Consider the following 27,733-nt stretch of genomic DNA (forward strand, 5'->3'; position numbering starts at 1 on the left):
ATGGTTATCGCTGAGAGACACTGCGATCTAGATTTTACGATAAATAGATTCTAGTAGTTATAAACTTTTACTTAACGTTTTTACTTCTTTTAAAAATAACGTTATTAAAAACAATTTGATTCTAACGACTCAGCTGATTACCCTAGAACTAATTAGAACGTAACTCGAAGCTGTTGATGTAAATATGCCTGGCGTACTAATAGAAAGGTTGTTTTTGAGGCGAATTATTGAAGCACTCGATCATTGGACGCTTTGGTCCATCGTGTGGGTGACAGTTATTAATAAAACTGCAGATACATCGTAGAACGACGATGTTTTGTCGCGTATTAAAATATATTAAAATGCGCCACCTATATAGAGCGCGAATTAAGATGCTAAATCTTGCGAAAACGTATAGAATGTTCTCCCCTCTCGATATTAAGGCTAACTTTCAGGGTCGGGAGTCCCCAACGGAAATATGTACATACGTCACCGCCGTGTTTGGAACGTCTGAAACCTAACCACAAATCGTACCCCCAGTAATTCGTTTCGTAGAAAAGCAGGTAACTTGAAATTCTGAATGAGCCTTTTAGAAGGGTCAGGTACCTGTGGCAGGTCAAGACACGAAGAGTCTTAAGAAATGGAACATAGCATGGACATACGTATGCTAGAACTACAGATGTACGAAGAAAAGAGAATTGAGACTTTGAGAAGCGAAACTTATCTACTCCTGTTTTTATCTTAATTTTATGTTTATAGTTCAAACATATGATTAGGGGTTAATATATTCTCACCGCCATGATAGCCACCGGTGACCAACACTTAATTGGCAACGTTTTCTAGCGACGCTTATAATAAGTAAACGTTAACATTAATTTATTTATACATTCTCTTTGGTACTCGTTTTGAGGTTAATCAGTTTAACACCTGAGGGGTCCAATTAACGAATTTCCATGAGAACAACTGACCTTTCCTTACAAGTCGCTATTTCGTAATAATCACTCGAGTGAACTAACCAACGAAGGAAATCGAGCTCACAAAGCAGAGGCACTGGTATTTTGAACGCCCCGGTAGCTAACGAAAAATTCTGATACCCTTGCCCCATACACTGACCTTTCACACACATCTATACAAACTGCTGCGTCACACATTACAGCAATTTTCCCGAATTCTCCCCCAACATTTGCTCCTTCATATTCAATCCCCAGTCAGTCTTCAAATAATTAGTAACTAAAACCGATAAATCATTTCTCCCGTTTCTCGAAAATGCTCGGTTGTTTGCTGTCGCGAAGGTTCCAAGGACGAAGGGTATTCACGTGACTCCAAAGAAAAGAATATTTCCAGCAGATCAGCTCCGTTTCTTCAGCGTAAAGAACGACAGCTAATTACAGTATTTCCTCCTCATAAACTCGTGCTACACTCGCCATAGCTCCAACGTATTTACACCAAGACTCATCCTATACATCCACCTGAGAACTTCTCACGCATTACCAAAGGAACAACTTCCACTCGAAATTCAGCTACCCCTGTAATCTCGTCAACGAGCCGCGAGTTTAGATCGAGGAAACACTGTTCACCGTGTCGAGGTAGAATTTTCGTGCAGACTCACCTTCAGGAGCAGCAGCTTGCCGTCCCTGGCGGCGTTGTACACCACGCTGGTGAAGTCCATTTTCACGTGCATAAAGTCCATGGAAACGTCGCGGTACGCGACAGCATCGATCGTCCTCTCGCTCCTCGTGCGTCGTAGGTCCTCTGGGCTCGCGTCTGGCGTTCCTCTTTGTCCGAAAGCACGGTCGAATGCGTACTGGCCTGTCGGCTCCCCTCGCCGTCCTTCGGCCCCGCAACCTCTTCGTCGCAAACCCGAGGGACGACGGCCCGTGTCCCTTGCGGCTCGGCAACTGCGCGCAACGCGACCACGGACCGAAAAACTGTCCGAAAGATCAGCCGTTACGCGTTAACGCATTTCTCTCGACTCCCTCGAGAGAGGACAGGGCCTTACAGTTCGATACGCTCGCGCGCACGCGTGTTACACACAGGCACGGATCAATTCCTCCCCGCGGTCGTCCCGTTTCGGTCGTTTTGCGAACGCGCCCACCGTTCGGTCATCAGATGGCGACACCTGTTCCTTCGCCAGCGACGGCTCGTCAACGACTGAGAGCTCGAGTCGACAGCTACGTGGGATCGCTCGTGTTAGTGCACAGCTGTTCGATGCTTCCCTCTCTCTTGCGCACGGGAACGACGCGCGCCTTCGAGCGAGATTTATTTTCTCGGGGGCTGGATTTGGGGATTCCGATGGGACGAGGCGGCTTCAAGCGGGATCGATTTTCTTGGGTCTCTGGGGGCCTTGTTTGGCGAGGGCGATTGGTCGCCGGGAGTAAGTGGTTCCTGTGTCTTTGTTGCACTTGTTGCCTGCACACAGATTGCTTTAGGAATTGAAAAGAGTTTGTGAGAGTATTAGGTTTGGTGGAGGAACGGCAGAGGGCAGCAGCGTGTGGTGTTGGGAGAAGTGTTGATACGACAGATTTGATCGTTAATTAGGCGGTTTTGTGGGGGATGAGTAATGATGAGGTGAATGAATTTGGTGGAAGTATTCGAGGTCTTTGGGTCGTGTATTTAAATATGTTTGTGTGGGGGCATTAACGTAGCTGTATTTTTCGGTGTAAATGCTTTAGCTTTTTTGTCTCGAAATAGAAGATTGAGTGAATTTTGGAAAAGGGATTTCTAATGACATTTATTATTTTGAGTAATCCGAAAATTTATGGAAAGATATTTTAATTCCAAGAATAAATGCATTATACTTAAATATTTGAGTATTCATACATTTGGAATTAGAACTTTTATACTAATAATTCGAAAAAGTTAACATATGCTTAAATAACAAGTATGTTTAAATACACATGAAATAACCTCTAATTAAGATTATTGCCTATAAAAAATTACAGGGACCGAAATACGTATACTTTAATACAAATGTATAAAAATATCTAAATACACGTGGAATAGAAACCTCTACCCATTATTAATATTTCTAAGGTTAGTTCTTTTGAACAGTTAATACACTTTTCGTGTGATGGCTGTAATGAGGAAGTACGTGATCGTGAAGTACTAAAATAAAAATACGAAATTTGTATCATTTCACCGAGATATAAGCTTCAATCTTGCAATTATAAAATATTCAAGATTTTATCGAAACGAAACCGAATCTAACCTCATAGAACACTAATCAAAGCGATATATAATCTATACAAATGACAAAATTGTACAAAAAACTCACTTGTATTTTTCTTCAAAATAATATGGATACAGTGTACATTCCTATAATGACTTAGAATCAAATTCCACACGTATTATTATACATAAATTAAATTCAAGCGATTTCAGAAATTCTTTCTATACCTATACATACAATGTACAGGTCCAATAACGTTTCTAACAACTACTAGATTCAAATTAACATACCTGGTTTTTCCGTAATTCTCCAGCAAACGTTCTAAAAAGGCGCAAAATAATACCGAATTGCGTTTACAAAGTTAAAATACTCTTTTTATCAAGAAAAACATATTCCCCAAAAATAAGGAAAATTATCGAAAAAGAAATCGTCCAAGAAAAAAACAAAATAGAGTTCGGCTGTCACGTTTGCATTCGCGGTTCTCTTATAAATTTATCGTTTCCCTATTGGTAGCCAGAGTATCGTAACCTTCTCAAAATGACTAATAACACATGTTCTATAATTCAGACGTAGCCCGTTCTAATTTGCAACCCGCATATTGACACGATTCGTCAACTGAAACCATTAATTTGTACACGGCAAAGTGTGATTCGCAGCCACTGGCATAAGAAGAGAAAAGTGAAATAGGAGAGCCCAGGGGAGTCGTTAAGTCGCCACTTCACCCTCGATTTTAACGCCTCGAAGTAACGCACTCGTTCCTACGTGAAGTGCGTTTTAGTTCGTCCTACATTTTTGCCGATACCACAAGCGTTACTTTATTCCAGTCCTCGACGACTTTCGACAGGCTTACGTCAGTGGCCTCTGAAATCACTAGTTCACGATGTATCACGTACACAACAAAATATGTACGATATAGGTACCCAGCCAAACACTGGTACCAGACTATTCGTTTTTTACGAGAAATCCTCTGAAAAGTATTAAGGTCAATGCTTTCCAGGTGACTTCTCATGAGGCATGAATAGTACCTCAGGAATTTTACAAAACTTCAGACGCAACGAAGACTTCTCTAATACGAGAGTTGGCCAGAAGCTATGATTCTCTTATTTTGCTGGAATTTTTATTTATTATTTATACGCAAATTTAAATATTACAGTCGAAGGTTATACTGATGATTGTTTTTCTATTCAGTTTTTGGAAGGTGCATTTGCCCTTGATGACACAAACTTGAGACTTTCCTCTCAAACAGAAGCGTAGTCGTCAACACAACAGTTTTCCTGGCATACATATAAATACGAACCTAAGCAAAACAGAGAATTGTAGTTTTCAAGCAACTCTTCTTCAGAGACGGTCGACGCGATAAAACAAAAATAAATTACGAAAGCAAGAAAGCAGCGGTCTAGGGACATTAACTCAGGCCTTTCCATGGAATCGTACGATTGCCCCCATAATTCAGAGGATCGCGAGAGGCAACCTCCAGCACCAAACGATCCTCAATTATCGAAATGGAGAGAAGCTAAAGGAGAAGGCGGCGTCGTTTCGTCTTGTTGCCTTCTTTTCTTCTCCCAGCTGCGCATCGGCTGTTCATACAACGTAAGGATAGGTCCGTGTAAAAATGAGTAGAGAAAAGGGCGCGTGGGTGGTGGATGGGTCAGAGGCAGAATGAGATGGCTGATAGATGGAAAAAGTATCGCGGGTGTGTGCGGCGGCCTGGCGCCTGTGTACGTGAAAAGAGACAGGGTCGGGGAAAAAGGTGCACACAATGCAGTCGGCGCTGTCACACCGAGGGTAGGAATGAAAAACAAGAGTCAGCGAGCGTTCGTAAGACGGGCCAGGCGTTTTCGGTTACGAGAAGAACAGTTGGAAGAATAAGGAAGGGTGACGTTGTAACTGCGACTGTCGCTGCGTCCGAGGGGCTGCGCTCGAGAATTATAAAAGTCTCTCGAGCCGTATATCTCTGGTGCTCGCGTCAAAAATTCGAAACACGGTGCATAAGCAAAGAACAATCCTCGTGAACATTTATCGCGACACGGGGAAGGAAGAATGGCGGAATTTCATTCGTAGCGTATTAAATATCCGCCGTAAATGACCGTCTTATTGAAGGCACTTGTTTGTTAAACTTTACGTGGAATAACGTAATTTCACTGTTTTCCATTTTTCACCGTGCAATATAATGGGGAGTGGAAAGGGCGGTTTGCCTTCAAACTTCATTATCCAGTAACTTGGCCGGAAAACTACTCTGTGATTTCCTTTGAAGACAGTCTTCATTGCATTCTTCGCGATGACTTGTTGAGGGGGGCTCGGGGAGCTGGGAAAAGGACGTGGGAGGAGCCACGGAGCCGTGGAGTTATTCGAAAAGCATAAATATGTTGCCTCGACAAGGGGAAACCTCTCAGATTATATATTCTAATTACACACGTACCTTTCGAATACAAAGTTGCTGCGTCGACTGCAACGCATTCGCATAATTGCTACTTGCGAGAAATGTTAAAATATGGAGCAGCGGTAAATCTGTCATAGAAGAAAATAACGACAGGATTTAAGCGTGGGGGCTATAAACATGTCCTTTCTACAACCGCTCTGACTTCGATGTGTAGCATTAGATCTGATCGAAGTCGAAACGTTTGTTTCTCTTGAGAGCGAAAAAGGGAAAGAAAACAAAAGTAAGCGTCGTAAATAAAGTAAGCAGTTAGCGGGACGAGTGGTTATGCGTGTAAACAAGTAAGACGTGCCTCGACAAAGGAATCCATCCGAGACTAATTGTCTTATCTAATTACCAGGTGGAATATTGAGCGAGTGTTGCTGTATTATGGAAATACGACATTCCACGGGCGTTTTGAACGCTCGAGATAAGTCTGTCCTATCCTATTAACAAGTTCCTTTTTTATCTTCGACGAGACGTAACTCTGGAACTAGTCATTCCGTTGGAAGAATGATTATCCGGGTAGTTCGCATGTTTTACAGGTTTTCAGGGATTTCGTGTCTGCTGGGGTGCTGCAAGGCAAATATATCGCCGTTTACGGTAGTCATTTTAGTCGGGAAACACCTTGAGAATAAGGACGATCTTTGGGCGGGAATTAACAAGATTCAAATAGCAAATAACAATTAAGAACTGTAGAAAAAGTTTCATTTCGAATAATTCTCAATTTCTTTCGTCTATGCCTATATCTGAAAATAGATTCTCAAAAATTGGTTAAACATTTACCTGTATTTTCGAGAAGCAACCACGACCCCCAACTCGTTCTCCCATTATAACGTAAGAGTTTCATATGTAAAACGTTTGAAAGCTCCATTGTTCTACCCTCGCATGAAGTTAATATCGTCTTACCGCTGTTCCCTTTGATACATTGTGGTTCCCATCATTGTATCCCTAGGAAAGACATATCGATTTACTTGAAAACGATTCCCAGCCGCAATACCTTATTTGCTCCAATTGCCCATGAAAATGATTAGGGAACCGACGATCCGTCGATGCTTCGTTATTAGTCACGCGATAAAAGACGAGTAATTTCGCATGCGTACGCGAGAGACGTTTAAACACTCCGCTATTTTCTCTGTCGCGTGATTTACGAGGAAATTATGTAGATATCCAGCGAAACGATACGTTCGAGCGCAGAAAAACCAGCCTTTCGCGTAGCTGTTCTGAATAAACGATTAATCACGGCTGGCAATTATAACTCGGGAGGGGAGGAAGATAGAGCGTCCCACGGAATTTCGTTCGGTCGTTGAAACGAGATTGTTCGACGAACGTGACTTTATTCGCGAATTTGAGTACTGTTTCCTTGTTGTAGATTCGAGATTTAGTGACGTCGAACTTAGAAAGACAAACATTTTTCTGATGTTAACTAGTGCAACAGTAGTTAACTATTATAATACCTTGGGAGAAATGCGAAATTTTGGTTCGAAATCTATCTATGGGATTAGTTCGAAAAAATTCTTAATTATATTGAGAATTTTGATTCTTTTGGATCTGGTCCAAATTTAATTCCACCCTTCTTTAATGTTAACTTTAAAGTGGTTTATGAGCTCTCGGTATGGGACAGGAGCCGCTATTCCACTTGGTATAAGTGTAGATGCTTCATTAGCATTAATATCTGAAAGCGAAATTTATTTTCCCGTAAATCCATCGGCCGCAATTTCAATCCTCCTCAAAGCATTTCCTAGCAATGAAGAGCAAGGAAGAGCAACAATCTCAGAACGAGGGTCATTCGAGAATTTAAAGACTTATTTAGTGTCCTTAACTCAGCTCGCCCACTCTATTTCACGTCTCCTGACATCACTCGCTCTTGCCTTTGCTCGCATGCTTCCGATCCCGCTCTTGCTCTTTACAGCCCAGTTGCAGTGCTCTAAATAATCCCAAGACATGGTGACTACAGGAACGAGCTTATAACGAGGCAGTACGGTAACACACGACTTCCGTCCCGTCCGCGGCGCGCGCAGGAAATTGTATGAATATATCAGCTAAAGATTTCCAATTGCATTTATGGCTCTCGCTGTCTTCCTTCGTTCTTCCTCTCCGCAGCGGCTCTTCTTGTGTATACAGCACGACAAATAGCATTTCGTTCGCGCGCGCAGAGTCGTTTCTTTGCAACCTCATTGCAGCTTGGCGTCCCTCTGTGTGGGTGACCACCGGGGCTACGTAAATATGGTTATACGACGTTGTACGTTGATAATGAACGCGCTCGTATTCGTGCAAAAGTGTAGTGGGCTGCGGCTTGTGGTAAGGGCTCGGAAGAGGGATCGAGAACCGAAGCACAATGCGCTAGCTAACAGAGGAGCTGACTGAGAGAGGGACGAAGACGGAGAACGACAGACTGAATACGTTGCGTTCGTCGGTAGACTAACACGCGTAACACACTTGCATATTCCTCCGATGACAGTGACAATCGAGGAGGGATAAGCGAACTGGCGTCGTGTTGTTTTTATGGCTAGAGAATCCGAGGATGTGGACGAATTCGCCGTTTTTGGGATAATGACATTGAGAGATACGAGAAGCTTAAAGTGTGTGTATGCATAGGGCTTAACTACTGTATTGTGGTTCTTAAAAAGAATTTTTAAAATCTCCTCTATTTATTACGACAAATTACAATTTCTGAGTTGTTGAAGCATAGAAAGAACAGGTTTTGTATTAAATGGCGATATTATCAGACTTCTCTAAAAAACCTGAGCTCTGAGGTGTGTCATTATTGTAACCAGTGGGCGATATGTCCTTGTACCTCCTCTAAATGAGAATCTTTCTTTGAAATGAAATTTCGCGGACTTAGATGTCGCTGCCTACCCCTCTCCATTTCCAGTAGTCAAACAAACCGTCAGAATGATAATAACAACTGATCGATTTTAATTGAATAAGTTCGAAGGTGGAAATAATAGCGAGGGAAGTCAGATAAAATAGAATCGAAGTGACGGCCGGAGTTTTCTTTCCTTAATCCGTCGTATCGAAGCTTTTTGTCAGACTTCCTCTTCGAAACTGGCCGTTCGCGTTCCAACCTGGACCAGAATGAAATCCCCTCTTCTGGTGCAGAGGGGAAGGGTGCTCCCTCTACTTCAGAAACTAGTTTTATGATATTCCACCGACACCTACCATGCTAATCCGCCCACAAACTTTTCTTCGGCTGTTTACTTACCTCTCGGTCGGCGTGCCCGCCGCTTTTACAACCAGCATCGACAGAGTATAACATAATTTTCCTTCCCGGGGCGCCGGCCGGAATCGATACAATAATAAACGCGGCAGATCCTGAAGGGCGAAGTAACAGCAATTTCACTCGGCGCTTTAATCACGCGATATTTCATTTATCCGCCGCGCTATTACCGGGGCTAAATGTTTTACGCTTATTGCATTCTTGAAATTGATGTGTCAATAAACAAAATAACGCACGGACCCGAAGCTCGGGCTAAATGCATTTCCATATTGTCGCTGATGCGTCACCGTTACTGTCGCCCTACCACCGTAAAAATACGTTTCATCTCTTGTCTACTTTACAACAGATCGTTCCGCGGAACTGTATGTACAGTGAGTCGAAAAAGTATTTCGACATACAGCTTTTGGATTATAATATTACCGTCAAAAATAATATTTTACCAGAGACCATTTCGTTTAATAGGATATTACATATGAAAATGACGCTCTTATCTCAAATGTTCACTCAATGCTACATACTGTATAACGATGAGAAAATAATAGACAAAATGCAAAAGGCTTACTACAAGATAGAACAAACATAAAAGTTTCACAGTTTCGCTCATAATACAATTACTATATGAAGATTGAGCTTTTTTATAATATAATAAAATGTTGTATTTCATAGAACTAATTGTAGATTATTCAGGATACAGTTTTATGTAAAGTTGCGTTATATGATATATATTAAGTCTAGAATTATTCATAAATTCTGTCTAACTGGAGGAAAACGGTGCAGAGGTTATAGAATTGGAAAATGAAAAAGTGGGAGAGGTTCTTAGGTATCTTAGGTTCAGAGTTTAGTAAAGGACGAGTCTGTGAGGTCGAGGTAGGAATGAGCAATAGGATGAATACAGGATGAGGTCATTGGTTACTGAAGGAGAGTTTCGGCTACCTTGAAGAGAAAGGTGGAGGTCTATCTGATGTGTACAAAGGATAAATGTTGGCATACAACAAAAAAATAATTAATACAACAAAAATTCAAAAGAAATATTAATACCCTTCTTCATAATTGAAATTATGCATCAACTTACAATTTACAAAATAAATTTATAAAATATATAATAATTAAAACAGTAACATTGTCCTATTGTATAAATTAATATTCTTAAATGGGATGATTTTTTAATCCACGAACTTGTTAAACAAAACAATCCCTGCTAATATATCGTTTCTTCATGCAACGTTACACTAAACCTACAAATACTTTTTCGCCAGTATGTACAGCATACAGTGTCGCGCGCGAGCGCGTATCGTCGACGATCTATGGCCTCGCATTTCGCGACGACGAAAGATGGAACACGGGTATATGCGCATATATTGGAATTTCAGAAAGCCGAGTCTCAGGTAGACAGCCTGATTTAGAACATCCCCAGTTGGCGGGCGTTTAACCGAATCGAGGATTCATCTCCTCACGCCCTCAAAGCGCATCAGACGCGATGTATGAGCAGTGTGTAATATGATGAGCACGCACACGGGGGCGCGCGGGCGCGCAAACACGCTTGGAATATCACCTACACACCAGCGTGTCGGTTGCACCCACGTCGAGGTCTCCTTACATCGTCGGTTGACTCGTGTTGTCCGGCTCCGGCACTTTGGCTCGCTCCGTCCTCGTCCCTCCGCCTCTGAACGCCTCGTGCACGCGACACACAAGCAACGTTCGGCACTTGGTTCCGGTACTCCTCCTTCCACGCCTCGTTGCCAGCCGCAAGGGCGAGAAGGACGGCTGGAGGACGTCTCTGTTGTTCTTGGTACCCGAGGCGAACGCAGACGCGACGATCGTGGGCCGCGCGGTTAAAAGAGAGATAAAGCGAGAACGAGGGACCAGAGACATATGTACAGCGGTGGACGAGTGCGAGAGAAATGGCGCCAGTGATGATGCGGTGCACCTGTGAGACAAAGGCGGGAAGCGTAGAGATGGAGCGAATAAGCGAGATGAACGACCAGAAGAGGTGGAAGATCAAGAAACAGCGGAGCGAGAGCGAGATCGGCTGATATGTCGCATCCACTGGGCGAGAGTGAAAGAGACAGGGAGTAGGAGGATGCTGGCTGAGTGCAGGCGCGATGAGCGAAAGCAGGGGTGTCGATAAAGATTTTTTTTAAACCGACGCGACGCGATCTCGAGCAATCGCGGCTGACGATCTTCCTCCCCTGAGCGCGGCAATTTTAAACAGAGTGCCAAATTCTGAACAATCAATATCTTCGATCCCATTGAGAACTCTCTTACAGAAGATTCCACGCTTAACTAGACACTAAAATTACTGTACACATAATCTGTTTTCCGTTCCAGTACTAAGGGTAAACCTACACGCCACTAAAATTCATGAAATGGCCAAAGTGGCGGAGGTCGACGTAGTCAGTAAGTTAAACAGCCATTAAAATTCCCGATGGTAAACCGCGGCGTACCCCTCGGTCCGAAGACGGCGAAGCGATCGATATCGTATCTTTCAACGGGAGAGGTCGTAATTTCATAATCGTTACGAAATTAGCCATTATTGGTTTCTCCGTGATACAAGGAAACAGAACGAATCGCCCCTGTCGGTCGACGCCCTTGACTCGACGAGCTGAGAAGCGGGTGGAAGGAGGACAGACCGCGAGAAGAAGAGGGAGACGCGCGGCCCGCTGCCTTCCTCTGTGTGTACATTCGTGTCCTCTTATTGGTGTGTCGGTGTCGTCGCCGCGGTGGATGGTTTAGTGGGCGCTCATTGGTGTTCGCCGCGGCGGCAAGCGGCGTTCACACGTTTCCCGTCATCCACTTCGGTACCCGGCTCGCAGTAGAGCGTCGTTCGTTGTACGGTGCGGTCGTGACGTTCGCGGCGATTCGTCCCGATGCCTCGTACCTTCGATGTATATGTGTGTGACCGTGCACGCGTTCTCCACTAATCTAAACTCTACCTACGAAAGTGTTTAGTGATACAGTGCTAAGGGATCGGTTTTTTGTGTTTCGTCGTTCGGTTTTTTTTTTATCCTGTGCCAAAACACTAAGCTGGATTAAAAGACGTATCCCGAGGACGGTGCCGCGGAAACAGGTATTATTTATTGACAGCTTTCGCTATTGGTGACTTCCGGTTCCCGCGTTGTTGCCGAGACAGATGATCGTCTGGTGCGTCGTTTACCGCGTTTTGGCAGGGAGTTACGCGTGAAGGTGGGATTTTGTATAATAGGCGGATGTCTGCAGTGTCCAATAGACAGTTTATAAATAGTGAAAATACAAATTCAGTAGAAGATACGGGTATTGCGAGATATTGCGTTTGGATCTTGCGACCAGACGCAGTGATAATTGCGTGTAGGGACTCCCACCTTCACACTTTTGTCGGATGAACTCGTGTTTCTGTGTTCAATGTTGAAAAACGTAGGACGATATTTTGTGTATTATTTAGTAATTAAAGTTAGCGACTCTCGCTAGATTCGTGCTGTTAATTACCCCGAGCGTTTACATACACACGATGTCACATGGTGGAAGAGCAACTCGGTCGTTTTCGCCAACTTACCGACGACACCGTATCGCGTAACATTAACCTTGATAATCGCTTTCGGTGGGCTCGCTTGTTCGCTGCCAACTCGGGTGCTGGTAATTATAGCGACCGGCGAATTTCAATGGCTGTTCAGGTGTTTGGTTTCGAAGAATGTCCTGAGGTTTTGTGGTTAAATCGAAGTTTTAATCGATCTCTAATTAGGTATCTGTATCGACTAAACAAACTTCCATTTAGATATCAGGGTAGTTCCCTCGTTATAAGATTGTATACTTGTAACTTTATTTAACATGTTATTTAGAGTTTCAAGTGAAGTTCGATACCGTATCCCTCGCTATAAACTCGTTACTTTATAGTCGGCTTACATCGAAAAGCCACTGTACACATATTTTGGTAATTGTAAGGCAAAACAGTCGAAGTTACATATATTTCTATTTTCGAGGCATTGACGTTTAAAGCTTTTGGTTCTTAATTCTATCTTAAAGATTATGTTTTCCACTGTAATCTTGTTCTTTAAAAAACAAGTTCCTTTGATTAAATCTGCTTCCTTCGGAAACCATAATTTCAACCTTGTAGACTTTACTTAAGTCATAAACTCGTTTCTTGAAAATGTGACTTACGATGTTTTGCTTTATACCCACAGATTTAACTGCAGTGCTATTAGGTCTTTATTTTGAGAGAAGTCAAGCTGGTCTTTCGCAGTTTATTAAGCCGATGCGCCGTTGGCAGCACCTTCGCGACGCGACACAGCTGGTAAATCGCTGGAAAGGGACGCGATCAGTGTAACCGAGAATGGGTGTTCGGCGCGAGTCGAGGGTAATTGCGTAGACAGCGTGTATGGCTCATTAAATCATCGAGACAATCGACACGCTTTGCTCGTTGATCGGTTTCTTGGAACTTTTGCGGCACGTTCTTTACCCCGCGATGTTTAATTTGCGTGGAATGATGGGACAAGTTTAGACGAGTTTAGACGAGTTTAGAGGTTTGATCGAGTGTGAATGTTGGAAGAGGGGCGCTGTGGTCCAGGCGAGTGCTTTATTGTGGGGTTAGACGCGAAGTGTGAGGTATGATACTTACGAATTAAAATACCACAATATTAGAATATTAGAAATTTAGCAACTTGTGAAATATTGAAAGATTTTTATTCTTTGCTATTGCTCGGGATTTTATTCCCGGAACAACTATTTTTTTGTGCAATGTCCGTGACTAACCAATCGAACCATCACGTGATCTGTCATTTCAAAACGTATTAGAAACGATTTGTGGTTATAACGGAATCTTAATCGAGAATTTCGGACGAATAGGATAGGAGTATATGAACTATCATGCATTAACGATACATTTTATTGTCATACATATATTTCAAAAAATGACTTTTTAACTTTTTATTATGTTTGATACAACAAATTACAAATTTTCAAGTGACCTCCATTAATATTAAAACATAGATCTAAAACATAGAGTAGTACCACGGTTGCCATTTTTTTTATTGACGTCACTTTAGAGATGGGTAGGGCAAATAGAAAGAGCATCTATCTTTTTTCTTGTACCAATAGAATTTTAGCTGTAAAGCACTTTAAAGAACAGACTCCACGATTGGTCAAAAAATATATTGCGTTCTAACACCATCTACGATTAGTTTTACGTGTTTCTTCCAAGTCTATGATTGGTCGTAAAGCAGTGCATTTGCTTGAGAACGCAAGACATTTTCTCCTAAATTGTATCCCACAAATTCAAGAATTCTGCAAAACCCGAATTAAAAATAGTACAGAACTTCGTTCTACAGTGGGTAGTTACTATTCATGGTGGTCTTTCTTTACATTTGGAACTTTCCAAGGTACGTTCGTAACTTCTTAAGCTCCACGTTCATCTCTTCCTGCATATCAAAGTTACATAGAATATGTAGAAAAACGGGCTAACCCAGAACCGCTAAAATTCTACAATTTGTTAACACGTAATTCTCCACCGTTCGACTTTCACGTCATCCAAGCCTCCGTCCCAATTACGGCGCCTATTTCTTACGAAACGTCTCAGAAAAAAGCTAACAGTTTGTCATTGTGACATGTACAGCCAGGCTATCCATTCGACTGTTTAAATATTCAAACGAGCTGATACAGGTCGTCTATTCGACCTTCGCATAAATCAACGATAGACTTCGGTATCAACATCGTTTCTAATCGTCCACGGTACAATGGTACACACACACGTCCGTGTCACGCCATTGCCATTATCGTCCATAGTTTTCCCCCGAATGTTAATTAACCGAATAAAGACTGTCGAACGTTTATCGTGGCACGAGTTCCACGCGCCAAGCAGACCGACGTCATGAAGTCGCAAGCGACACGCTTATCCTCGCCTGGGGCATCGATGAATCGTAATTTCGTTAATGCGCGAGCGCTCGGCGCGCGAGAAATCCTCTTACCGCGGGGGCAGCGCAACTCGACCGTGTCGCGATAACGATCACGGGCGAAAGAAATCACGGAGATCGCGTGGTTACGGATCTTAACAGCGATTACGCGAGATCCGTGATAAGTTCCTTCGTGACTCGCTCGCCCCGTCTGCTGGCCCACCCCTGCCCACCCCTTACCCTGCAACCGGACGTATAGGTGTCTTTGAACAGCTGCCGCGCTTACCTCTGTTTATTTTTCTTCCCGTGAATTTCAGCCGAACACGCCCTGGCCATTTGGGCATCATTCGTGCTGGTCATTTTCGAGACTATTTAAGCGAGATAGGGACATGATCGAGCTTAGGGTTTAGTTTGCGTTACGTTGATCTGTGTAGTATGAAGCTATGCGGCTTTTTAAAGTGATCGATTTGTTTTATGATGTTGTCTTGTTAATGGTGGAAATATGTATTGATGATGGTTTTTAGAAATGCAATCTTGTTTTGGGAATTAGAAACTTGCTTTAAAAGTATTAATATTTGATTATATGAACATTTCAAAATTTGAAAATTTGAAAATTTGAAAATTTGAATATTTGAATATTTGAATATTTAAAAATTTGAAAATTTTGAATAGATACTTGACAACACAGTTAAAACAACCAAGCTGCTAAAATTAGTTTCTTTCTTTTTTTATACCGTTTATTACATACTATTTTCCAACTGCTGTTTTCCATTTGCCTTTTTTTTTTTCAATTTCGCCAATCGTGGCACTTTCGATCGCCTAAATGCCCTAAATCCTCCCCTCCGTCGATTGAGCCAGCATAAACTACGTCGATAAATTTTTCGTTAGCTACGAGCAGCACGTATTATGTATCGATACACGAGCACAGGCGATAAAGGCGTCGGCGCGTTAAACCGCTGAAAGTTTTCATCGGCCTGTCGCGCTCGTTTATCGCAAATTGATGGAAATGACTGTTCGAATTTGACCGGGAGTTTTTCGCGTACGCCCGCTCCATTATACGTCGCCTGTGAAACATATTATCCGAGGAGAATGGACTGCTAACGGAGTTACATGACTCCATTTTCGCGTTACACGAAACATCATCCAGCGTTACAAAGAGCTCGTAATGACACTCGGGCGCGCGTGCAGTCGTGTCGGTCCGGGCGACGAGCAAGTGCCACTGGCTACAATAAAAATCCTTCGTTTCGTGCAAAAACTCGTCACCTTTTATGTCTCACCGTCGTTTCGGCCCGCTGATTTTTCTTGGCCACGCTGCCGCCGAATGTATTCGTTTCGAATTTGAACGCGGCGCTTCACAAAGTCGCCGCGGTTCCAGGTACCCAATTTGTTACTTCACAATTACTTGGAGATGGCCCAAGCTGGCTGTAATGCAACGTTTCTACCCCATAGTTACACAAGTGTTTGTTTTGGCATTACTGTTTGCGTACATGGTTAACGCAACTCGGCCCGCGAAATTTCGTGGGATTTGCGGATTGTAACATGTTATGTGTTACCGTGGTTTGGTATTTTCTGTTTTGGTGCGTTATGAGTGGCTCATAGAATTCTGAAACGATAAATTTAGTGAAATTGCGGAACTTTTATATATGTATGTATTTCTGGATACATATTTTTTATTTCAAAATTATTTTAAGACCTATTTCTATTTCTTCACTAATATTAATTTGAAACTTAGGTTTAAAATAACTGTAATTAAACTTAGGACCATGTAGTCATATGTTAAAGTGGAATCTTAATAGCGTTTATTGGAGAGCGTCCTACAAGTAGGATCGCAGCCTAATTCGCGAAGCGTTAACCTAGGAAAACAACTTCCACTCGACTGGGTAATGATATCAGTAAATGGAAATACTATTCACTAATTTATCCAGTCAATTTAGTTCCTCGCTCGTTCGGACCAGCACAAAATTTTGCCTAAATATCTTCTATGTTATTAAATTGAATTCATCGTTCATCTTTCACTGATCGTTATCGACGATACGTTTAATCGTTTCGTGTATTGTCATTTAATTGCCAGTTTAACAGGGAGGGGTCGAGATAGAGAGAATTAACACGTGAAAAGTGGTGGGAGGGTCGTTAATTGAAAAACAGCTTAAAAAATGCGACGCAGTTACAGTACGTGACGTTCCACTCATACGAGGGCTTTGCGTTTGGTTTACGCCTGGGTACGAGCACACTTTCTTGCCCTCTCCTTTCTCTCCCCTCCCCCTCCCCCTCCCTCTCCCTTTGCCCCCCTTTATGTCCTTTTTTTTGTCCTTTGACCTTCCGCTAGAAATACGCCTCGGATATTAGGATAAATGTCCTCGGCACGGCGACACAGCATAGTTTACGCGTCTCGTAAATCGAACGATAAATCGATCGGCCGGATTCACGAAGCCGCGTGCACACGCAACCAGGGCAAATAAATTATTTTTGAAAATCAATACGTGTCGCGTCGCTGGGTTTACGCCGGTTTTACGGAAACCGAAAATCGACGCTTTTTTGTTAAGCCTGAAATAAGCTTGCTGTTATTTTCCATCTCGATGGTCGATGAATGAAATTTTATTATTGGAATTCGCTGAATTTTCAAGATTATGTTTTTTGATTAATCGTCGATGATTATGAATTTTATTTTTCACTTTGAATAATTCTGGGTTACATTTAGGATTCAGTACGATTCATATTGTATTTAAATGTATAAACAATTAAGCGAAATACGATTTATAGTATTTTCAACGTGAATTTTCATGGAAAGCCTCTAAACAATTAATTCGAACATAATAAAATCATTCTGTAGCGATACGTTTAGCCTAGTAATAAATCAAGAAATTCTGACTTTTATTTGAACCCACGTAATTTATAATTCCAAATTTTCACGTTACGTCACACAGATCTGTAGCCAGCTTTATGTGAGACGCTCGGTACATATAACGTTTAAGACCCCTAGGAGTGATTTAGACTCCACCCGCGGACAGAGATTTAATTCTAAAGCCGCGCTGAAAACACGGTGGACAAGTTTGCGAAACAGCTCGGTTTCGTCCGAAGTAACGAATCGTGTCGTGTTATAATTGCAGCCAGTGGGAAGATCTCGATGCTGAACGCTGAGGGAAGACCGCTGGCGTATCTCCAAGATCCTGAGAATGTTGCCGCAAAGATCGGCCCGGGGAATGGATCGTGAAGCGAGCGTGCACAAAGGACACGTGTGATTCCAGCGAAGTATTTAGCCACAATTAAGATGTACCCCGCGCCGGCGAGACACCCAGCCGCTGCCGTAAGTACTCAACGCTATATTAATTAGAATTTTAAGGAAAAGACGGAACTAGGACGAAGAAAATGCATTGTTGGGAAAAATGACGAGTGAGGGTACGTTTCGAGATCCTCGAGGTACCGCGAACTTCGCCAATTTTTATCGCGTCTCTGGTGTGGTTTCAACCTGTACTGTGAAACTGCTAATTTTTGTAATTTTCCCTCTTGAGGGTAATTTTTATGGCTTACCCTTCATCACGGGACACATGAACTCTGTGAAAGTGGTATTTATACCAACGCGTTGTCCACTGCGATTTTCGAGAATATTACCGTGGAATATTTTTTTAGATTTTGTGGATTTTAGAATTTTTTTATATGAGGATTATGTGTTCAGTTAAATGGGGTGGTTTGGTGAGCTGTTATTTACCATGTAAGATTCTAGGGTTATTTTTTGTTCAGAGTCTATCATAGTTCGAACGTCAGGGAACAGAAGGTCCACGTGCTCTCCCCAGCTTTCGACATTTCTTTTTTAAATAGTTACCCCATCAGTTGCCCCAATAACATCCTGGCGAGCCAGATTACATATCTCCCCTATCGAGAGCCCACTTGTGGGGAGGGCTTCCAATTTTAATTCACCATTCTGTTCATTGCTCGAACCACTGCGAACGCCAACTATCAAAACTTTGACGATAGCTACTTCATCCCTGCTGCACGTAACTTTCAAAATAAAGGGCTGAAAAAGGGGTTGAAAAAACGGTAGAATATGGACATATTGGTAAGAAATTTTCTTGGATCTTTGCGATGTAATTTTCTTATCCTTGGATCCTCGAGGTTAAATTTTCTTATGGTTCAAACTTTTGAGATCAAATTTTCTTGAATTTTCGGGATCAAATTATCTTGGATCTGTGAGATCAAATTTTCTTATCGTTCTATTTTCAAGAGCAAATTTTCTTAGATCCTGCAATTACAGATCAAATTTCCTTGGATCCTCGGGACCAAATTTTCTTGGATCTTCGAGACAGAATTTTCTTGGATCTTCGAGTCTAAATTTTCCTACACTTTGTCTCATTACATAAAACCTGTTAACCGTCTCTAAGACCCCCATACTTTAGACGCTCCAGTACAACTATTAAAACAAGCGGAACATTTTCTAACAGATTTGTTAACATTTGCCCGCAGCATCTTTCTCTCTCACGGCAGCTCCTGCAAATATCCTCTCTTCGCGCGAATTTTCGCATTTTCCCTCGAGCCGCAGTTAAGCTCCCTCGGAAAAAGTGAACCGAATGGCGGTTACGAAGTTTCCGGAAGAAAGGATCGGCACGGAGTAATATAATTGCGAGGTGGGCATCGCAGAAAAAGCATTCTCCTTGGCGCGTACGCGGCCCGCCTTTGGATTTTCATTTCCTTACTGCAAATAATTCCGCCGTTCAGAGAATGCTTTAGCCGCCGTGCCTCGCCGCGGCGCGCTCTTTTCACCTTCTCCCACGCGCCGTTATAATTTCACGCGTCACATAAGCACAAAGTCCTTTATGCGAAACGAGATCACGGCCGGGGGAATTCGCTGACACAGGGTCTGGGGGGAGAGACCCCTGGAAATTGTAGAGATTATTTACAGGGGGTGAAGTGGGGTGAGGGAAAGGACAAGTCAACGTACACAACAATTGGCGTTCGCAGAAGAAGCGAGCGCGTCGGGCGATATGTGGGCACACTCGACGCTTGTTTGCTTATTGCCGCTAATGTGGCGCCGTTCAAGGGGCATTAAAGCGGCTTCAATAATTTCCACGCGGGGATTCTTAAAGCGTTAAGATCGTTCTTGTAATGGCACGCGGTTTATTCTATTGAATCCTCGCCGTATGCACGCGGCGTTATCAATTGAACGTTCGCTCCATTGTGGCCGCGATTCTGACTGATTGTGAATCGAGGGGCGCAGGAATTTGTAGAGCCCTGGAACATTGGTACACATGGGCCTTGTGGGTGAATTGTAAGCACATGTTGGATAGCGTGTGTGCAAAGGAGCAGTTCACAGTAATTATGTTTATCTAGGTATTGTATATTCCAAGGTACGAGTATTAGAAATTGCTGCTGTTTCTCTGGTAATCGTAACTCGAAGAAGTTGTCTACGACTGCTAAATTCAATTGTTTTTTGACGTATTAGGTATTGGGTTATTCCGTAAGCTGCACATAGTAAGAAAACAAAAAGGACTTGTGGAACAACTCGATATAAATCTGGACTCTAGAGCTTTTATTAAGTCACATGGAAACACAATGGACTTAATACACTTTAGCTCTGAAATCCAGAAATAGATTTGCTACCTACACAAGTTAATTCATGAAAAGAATTACAATTTAAAATTTCGTAGACATTCTCTCATTCCGCCTTGGGGCTCCTAAGACTAAAGTAAGATGAGAGTTGAAGTTGAGCTAATCATGTATACTTCTTCGCTAGAGTAATTTTTTCCTAATATCTAAAAAATTTATCCTTAAGTAACTTATTTTTTCTTTTCATCTCGAGCTTCACACTATCCAAGTTTCAGTGCTTGAAATTGCGCTAATTACATTAGACCTTAGATTCTCGTAGAAAGTTTGACGAATGAAAGCAAACGCGTCGACGCGTTTCTCCATGACGATCGTAGGAAAGAGAAATTGATTTCGAATTTATCGTGGATGATAGATGGTAGGGGATCGTAGTAGAAGTGAATGCACTCCTAAGCGTCGAAGAACTGACCCATTCTCTACACTTGGCAACCGAACAAATGATGGGATGCCCACGATCCACGACTATTGTGCTCCTAACTCTGAAACTCGAGCCCTTGCGGGTAGAGAAACATAATAAAAGCAGGAGCCATTGGATGAGGCATCATAACACGCCCGCGCTTTGCCAAATCACGAGCAACGCGAGATCGAGATTACAGACGATTATTAGCAATATTTTAACAACCGAGAAATATTTTTTGTATATCCTACACTGTGAGTTGCTTGAAAGAAAAGAGAAGATAAGGAAAGTTTGTGCCTCGGTGGTTTGATTGAATTGAAAAATGGTGAAAATAGTTTGCGGTAAAAGTTCGCGAATTAACGATATGCACATCTATTTGTTATGCACAGACGGAGGGAAAAGAGAACAGTAAGGTTACGCTGTAACTAAAAGTCTTGTAACCTCTTTGCAAATGCACCGCGTTGACTTGTACCGTGCATTACAGCAAGGGACAAAGGAGTGCTGCTTTGTCTCCTCTTCTCTTTTTGCTCTTTTAGTCTTTTCCTACTACTTCATGCCTCCCCTCTCTGGCCCCTCGTTTACTTATTCGTTCGCATTCTCTCTGCACACATAACCTTTTGCATCGTTTATGCTGTTTGTACACGAGACTCCACGGTTTTTCGATGTACCCTCTTATTGAAGTATTTAATGTCGCAACGCTGGCGGATCTTGCTCCTCTGATTATGCCTGGAAAAATGTTTATGGTGTTAAATTATGAAAAACACGTGAGCATCATAGATACTAGACCCTGATTCCAACTCAAAACTCGTAACACCTAATTAACATCTGTGTAGATAACAAAAAATGTAGAAGATACCAAGTCGATTATCTAGGAAATTAAGTTGTCTTCTCCCCAAAAGTCGAACGTTATTACTCCGCTGATTTATGTTCCCACAGCGAGGCAAAGTTCTTAGAATTTCGACGAAATCGATTTTTGTTCGAGCAAGCGTTTATTTTCAAGGAGTTCGACAGAAACAATATTGGACCGAAAGCGGAATTGCAACATAAAAATGATTCTTCGCCGCGAGTTTTTTCAACGCGTGGATCGGGGTTATGGGGAGGGGGGATACACCGATGACAATCGCTGATCAAATTGCACGACGACTAATTGTTCGTCGAGTCGTGCCGCTCGAATTGGAACGAGGAGGGAAAATTGAAATGCTCGCCAGAGGGGCACTTGATTTCGAAATAGAAAAAGTTATACTAGCGGAGTCGATCGCCAACAAAGGACGACCGTGACAAATTTATATTTTCGAGATGTAACCTGAGAAAACCCAATTGTTCCTGTAAAAATGCATTTCAGGTGTTTTTGTTTTTAAATTTCTAGTTTCCCGCCAATTCTGCGCGCCAATTTCGAAAGATACTTGTCAAAGAAATAGTTTCCTCTAATTTTTCGGTGATACATTGACTCAATTTCACAAATTACTCTTAATTTGAATTTTTTTTATTAATTTCAGGTATTTCTAATTTTTTTAAAATTAGTTTTGGAGTAATACTGTTTATTGATTCTTCTAGGATTATTTATCTAAGTAATTAAAAAAGAATCTATTTTAGTTCTCTTTTATAGAATTTAAATACAAATTTCATTTCCATTATCATAACAGTGTGTTTCTACAGGTAAAGATATTCTAACCTCAAAGGTCTAATACTTGGTCAGAAACATAAAACTTAGATATTTCCGAGAAATAATAGCCAAATATGCTACAATTTGATGAATTCATAAAAATCGACTGTTCCATGCAAAATAACTGACACTCAGAGCGGTGAGAACACTTTAAACTCTTCATTGCCGCGTTTCGCTTCCTTCTCCAGGATAATAGAGACGTTTCGAAGTTTTTACGGTCGTTCAGAACTTCCGGTCTCCCTAGCCGCTCTCGAGCGTCCAAAAATTCTTACGACTTCGCCGCACAGACTTCGGTAATTCTGTTTTTACGCGCAGCTCACGATCGATCGATCGCGATGCATTTTTCAGTGTACCTTCTCCCCCGCCGTTACATCCGACATATAGTCGGCGCATATTTTTTTCTGTTTTTAAACGAAATACACGCCGTCAAACAAATTTTTCAGCATTTCCGCCCGGGTGCATACGGTAATTTTGTATTTGTCGTGCATACATTCCGCGTCTACGTTGGCGTGTTTCGCAACTTTATTTAATTCGTAAATAACAGAATGTTAAATAGAATCGGACGGGTGTGCGTGTGTTTTCGCTCCGTTCGACGCTGAAAAACATTGTTTTTTGCCTGTAAAATGTTTTATCGTTCTTTTTCGCGATCCTGACGCGTTGCTCGAGCGACGCTGAAAACACAGGCGTCGGAGGGGGAGGCTAACTCGATTGTTTATAACGTTAAATAATAATAATTACCGCTCGATCGAATAAATTTTTCCTCGTTCACGATAGCGCTGTGGCGACCTGTATCGCGATAAGATCGGTGGCCGCGTTCCGCCGTGTTGAACACGCGACGACGTACACCGATTATTGTAATTGAAATGCAAAAGTTCGCGCGAATCCATTAACGTTGGGGGAAAGGGCCATAAATTTCGCGGGGTCCTCTTCTTCGAGTGGTTACGCGACGCGAAAATTCCGCGCCGCGTACCCAGCGCCGCGAAAATGCGGATAAAAACGATCTGTGCGGCCGATGAAAAGCGCTTGGAGTGATTAATCGCGAGGATTAATTAATCGTGGAGGAGAGCAAGAAACCGCACGGTTTCGCTGATTAACTCGTCGCTGGCGGATACGGCGGGTAGGTAGGTAGGTACGACGTTTCGTGAAATCGTAATCAGACGAATGGTCTTTTTCATCGGTGGATGATGGTCGAACGATAGACGATGCGTTGAAGGGATTTTTGCTCGTCCTCTACCGCTCCATTGTTAGTCGTCTGGCAGGAACATTCGCGGAATTTTGCTTCCATACGCGGTAAGTGCGCGGAAGTTGATTCTGCTTTCTATGAGGTTGGTGATTCGTATCGTGGCCTGAAGACCTTTCGGCTACCAGTGCTGATCGAAAGCTCGTGGAAAGGCCATACGGCAGGATTTTAATAGCTGCGACCTCGATGGGTGATGATGGGCCTGGTTTACTGCTTTTCGTTAAGAAATAAAAGGTGTGTGTGTGCTTTTAAAATCGAGAACTAGGGACTAGGAATTAGGAGTAATAAAGTAGGAGTAATAAAGTAGTGTGTAATATAAAAAGGATGTAGCACGTAATTTGGAAATAATATTAAGGGGAAGAATTATTAAGTTGTAGGAATTAGGGTAGGTATTTCGAGATTAAGAAAAAAGAGAAGCAAGAAAGTATTCTGAAGTGGTAGATGTGATTATGTAAAGAAGAAAAGAAACTAGCAGCTGCAATAATTATTAACGTATTATGCATAATTGAGGAAAACTGTTAATAATCATTACAAATTCTCAAAATAAAAAATAATTCGTAGCATTTCAATCCTACAGTTATTTTTCCAGATGAATGTTATTCTGTTCATAACGTTTAATCGTTTATTAAATATTAAAACATTACACATATTGTAAAATGATTTCTACAATGTTGAAACACCTGGCATTGGAAATTGTATATCAGAAATATTTTTTGATATTTATAGAAATGATTTATTAAAACAATCGTTCCAATCGGAATACATACATAAACCTCCTCCCCTTGCACAGTACTGTAAATTTTAATTAATTTTTGTTTAATCTTCCACTTATTTTGAATTCAGTATTGACAACAGTATCTAACAGACAGTGAGCTCATTTATACAATATTACAACATACTGTTCGCAAATTCCAAAAAAAGAAAAAAAAATGAAACTACATTTGGACATGCCAGACTGTCCCCCCTTCTATCGCTACATCGTTTGCAATATGACTATTCAAGTTTCCCCTTAATCCTCTTCTCGAATTCGCAAGAAACACCCCCTGGATCGTCCGTCAATTGAAAAACTATGAGATCGCGTGTAGACCCGTAGGAAAGAGAGCCGTTTTCGGCTGGCAGCCCCCGTAATTGGTGGGTTTTAGCGACATAATTCTTGGCCCCGAGGCATATCACAAGCCTATGGGTTTTAAGCCTTCGTCGACGGGTCCATTGGGGATGGTTGGCCGCCTCTTCTCTCATATACACACCGTCCTCTTTCTCGTTGTGTACACGGGGGTGCGGCTCGGGCTTTACCCGACTGTTGGGATCGGTTAGGCTCCGGAGTTTGAGGGTAAGAACGGTATGACAAGCATTTGATGAGGGGACCAACGCCACCCACTGAAATCCCGACGAGTGGTTCTCATGTTGCTCGCTCCTGGATGAATCCTCCGACCTGGAACGCTCTCGTTGCTTCCCCTCTTACATCTCTCAGTGCAAATTTAGTCGTCATCTCGTTCGACGAGTTCTCCGAGAATCGCTCGCTCCCGAGTCTCCTCGCTTGCAAATGAATTTCCTTAATCCCGAAGTCGATTCGATCCGAGGCCAATCGAGGATTCTACCGTAGAAACGTGAGCAGCCGAGAGTTCTGCGCGACAGGGTTTCCTATCTTCGAGTCAGCCCATTTATACGGCATTGCACAGTCGGCTCGCGTTTTTCCTCGGTGACGGACGCGTGGTCGAGGAATGCGACTCTCCCGTGGAAGATTGATCACCACTGCCAACTGTGTCGAGAACGTCGCAACACTCTTGCCACACCGGGGAGTCACCGAGTGTCCTCGCCAGGGGTTCTCATCGGTCCACCTCGATTCTAGGCGAAATGAGACGCTTTCGAGCAAGACGGTTGAGAGTCGCTGAGCGGTTCTTGTCCAACATTTACATTTACATGTCGAACGAGGTTCGACCCTCGGCTATCCTCGTTAAAGCGCAGAAGGGCATGGTCAGAAATATACGAGCACACATGCGCGCGTATATTCATACGGCACGGGCGTGGAACGGCTGTCAGTGTCATCCGCATGATTGTTGGCGCGACGAATGATGCGTATCGATCAAAAGGCTGTTTCCCCAGACGTGTTGGACGTTACCTTAGAGCACGTTGATAACAGCGACTAGGGGTCACTTGTCTCTCGTCTCGGGGAAATTCTGCGATTTGGTGTCTTCTTGGGGTATTGTCGGAACTTTCGTTGGTAGATGCTGCACTCGTTATTTTAGACTTTCTGGCTTTCGGAGTTTCAAAGATTTTAGTGGTGAAGTATTAAAAAATTCAAATACTGAAGGTTTCATATGTTCAAAATTTTACATACTTAGTTTTTCAAGTTGTAATATTCAAAATACTCAAATATTTAAATATTCAAATTTTTGAAGATTCAAATATTCAGTAAATTATCGTATGACGTCACTAAAATCGTCACAAACTTAAGTGGAACTAACTCCGCTGTATAGATATGTCCATGTCCCTGTTGGTTGAGAATCAAATGAGCCCTCTGTCTATTAAATCATTTCTTCCATTGTTATCACAGTGACCCAAGTAGACTACGATCGTTGTAATATTGCCAGCCCACCAGCCAAGGGTTAAGGAGAAACGAAGGTAGAAGAGCACCTCGTTCAATAGCAAACGAACGATATTTGATTTCGATCCTGACGCGTTAAATTTGCTTTTATCCCGTCTTCGTTTACGCCAGGGGCTGTGAAATGAACAGCTGATGCGTGCTTCTTCTCTTGTACAGACAAAACGATTACCGCTTGGAAATAGCGGTGCGCGGAGATAGAAGGAAAGATCGATACGAGTATATACACACGTCTGCCGTGAGTCTGTGGAAAAAGACTCTCGAGAAGTAGACGGAGCAGGGACGCGTGGGGCTGAGCGAAAATAGGGAAAAAAATGCCAGCTTTCTTGTAGACGATAAACATTTCATCCCTCGCGTGACGAAGGCATTTACTTCGGTATCGTCCACGTGGTCGATCGAAGCCACTCGTGGCATACAATAAGCTTCTTCATGGATTCGCCAGATGGCTACTTGAACTGACTTCGACTCGTTGGTGAAACATTGGCAGTTTTAAGAGAGCTCTATCACACACGTTCTTGGAGATCTCACGTAGTGAAGAAAATCGATAGGTACTCTTCTCAAGCTTTAAGTTCCAACTCAGTTGAGAATTGGAATCATAATGTCACTGTGAGACTTTTGGGTGTAAGTTGTGTCCTTTTAGAAGACATTTCCTAACGTTTAGCTAATATTGCAGCTAGATTCCTCGGGGATTCAAATGACACACTGATACTTGTATGTTCCTTGTGGTGATATAAGTACTGTTTAAATACGATTTAGTTGCTGATGTTTTGAAGTCTTTCAATTAGACTTTTCAATTGGTCAGCCGTATAATTAAAAAAACTGGGAGGAAATTCTAGATTAGAAGCTATCGTTAGAGCAGCACTAACTTTGTTACACGCATAACGAAGTACCTACTGATTTATTTGAAGACCACGTTACCAGCATTGACGAAATTTGCACGAGGTGAAATTTCACTCACGATAACCTTCAAGGATTAACCATGTTCATTTCATCAATAGGCATTCAACGCAGTCTGCCTCAAATCCCTCAGACGCCTCTAATCGCTTCAGAGCCAAAGACGTTCTAATACTCTAATGAGATTAATGATACAAAATTTCCAAAAATATGGATTACACTTGAGGTGAGAATACTCGGACATCTAAGAACCCTACTCTATTAGAAATCTAGCCACTCTACTTCATCAAAACCAATCTTCTCAGCAATACTCACCTCCACTGTCTCAGTCAATCGATTCCTCGATATTACGATACTATTACAATCGTCTCGACAGTGTTCGCAAAACATCTAACCAATTGAACTAGGTTCCAAGCTTTGTTCCCTTTTCTTGCTAAATCTAGCGGTTCAGTGAGGTGGAGAGACCAAAAGAGGAGGTGAACCCCTTCTCGTTCACGGGCGTACCTCACGTTCATGTCGCAATGGCGGATTGACGGCGGTGTTACCACTTGGGTCGCATACATACACGTACACCCCCGTCCAAAAGTGCTAGGACACTTGCTTGGTCACACCATATGCATGTGGAAAGAGCTAAAAAGTCAGTAATGAATTGCCCTTAATGACAAGTAATCTGTTTCGCGTTTTTGTTATGTACAGTATT

The 27,733-nt window shown here is 42.4% G+C and overlaps 2 protein-coding genes across 10 annotated transcripts in view; one reads left to right on the plus strand and one right to left on the minus strand.

Annotated features, from left to right (window-relative positions):
* Nucleotides 1-2,116, minus strand: part of LOC143177699 (protein fem-1 homolog CG6966) — a 36,271-nt gene extending 34,155 nt beyond the window's left edge. The window contains exon 1 of the mRNA XM_076375815.1: nt 1,589-2,116. Coding sequence (XP_076231930.1) covers nt 1,589-1,669 — 81 coding nt within the window. The 5' untranslated portion in view covers nt 1,670-2,116. The remainder of the gene's footprint in view (nt 1-1,588) is intronic.
* A 9,439-nt stretch (nt 2,117-11,555) lies between these two features.
* Nucleotides 11,556-27,733, plus strand: part of Gro (TLE family member transcriptional corepressor groucho) — a 94,278-nt gene continuing 78,100 nt past the window's right edge. For 8 of the 9 annotated variants that reach the window (XR_013001594.1, XR_013001593.1, XM_076375546.1 and 5 more), the window contains exons 1-2: nt 11,556-11,851; nt 17,750-17,946. Coding sequence is in view for 7 of the 9 variants with exons in the window: in XM_076375546.1 (XP_076231661.1) it covers nt 17,911-17,946 (36 nt within the window). In the remaining 2 variants the exon portion in view is untranslated. Of the gene's footprint in view, nt 11,852-13,097; nt 13,360-17,749; nt 17,947-27,733 lie in introns of those variants that run through there. The other variant, XM_076375542.1, reaches the window with a different exon arrangement.

Source organism: Calliopsis andreniformis, chromosome 3 (genome assembly GCF_051401765.1).
Source record: "Calliopsis andreniformis isolate RMS-2024a chromosome 3, iyCalAndr_principal, whole genome shotgun sequence".
NCBI classification, from domain to species: Eukaryota; Metazoa; Arthropoda; class Insecta; order Hymenoptera; family Andrenidae; genus Calliopsis; species Calliopsis andreniformis.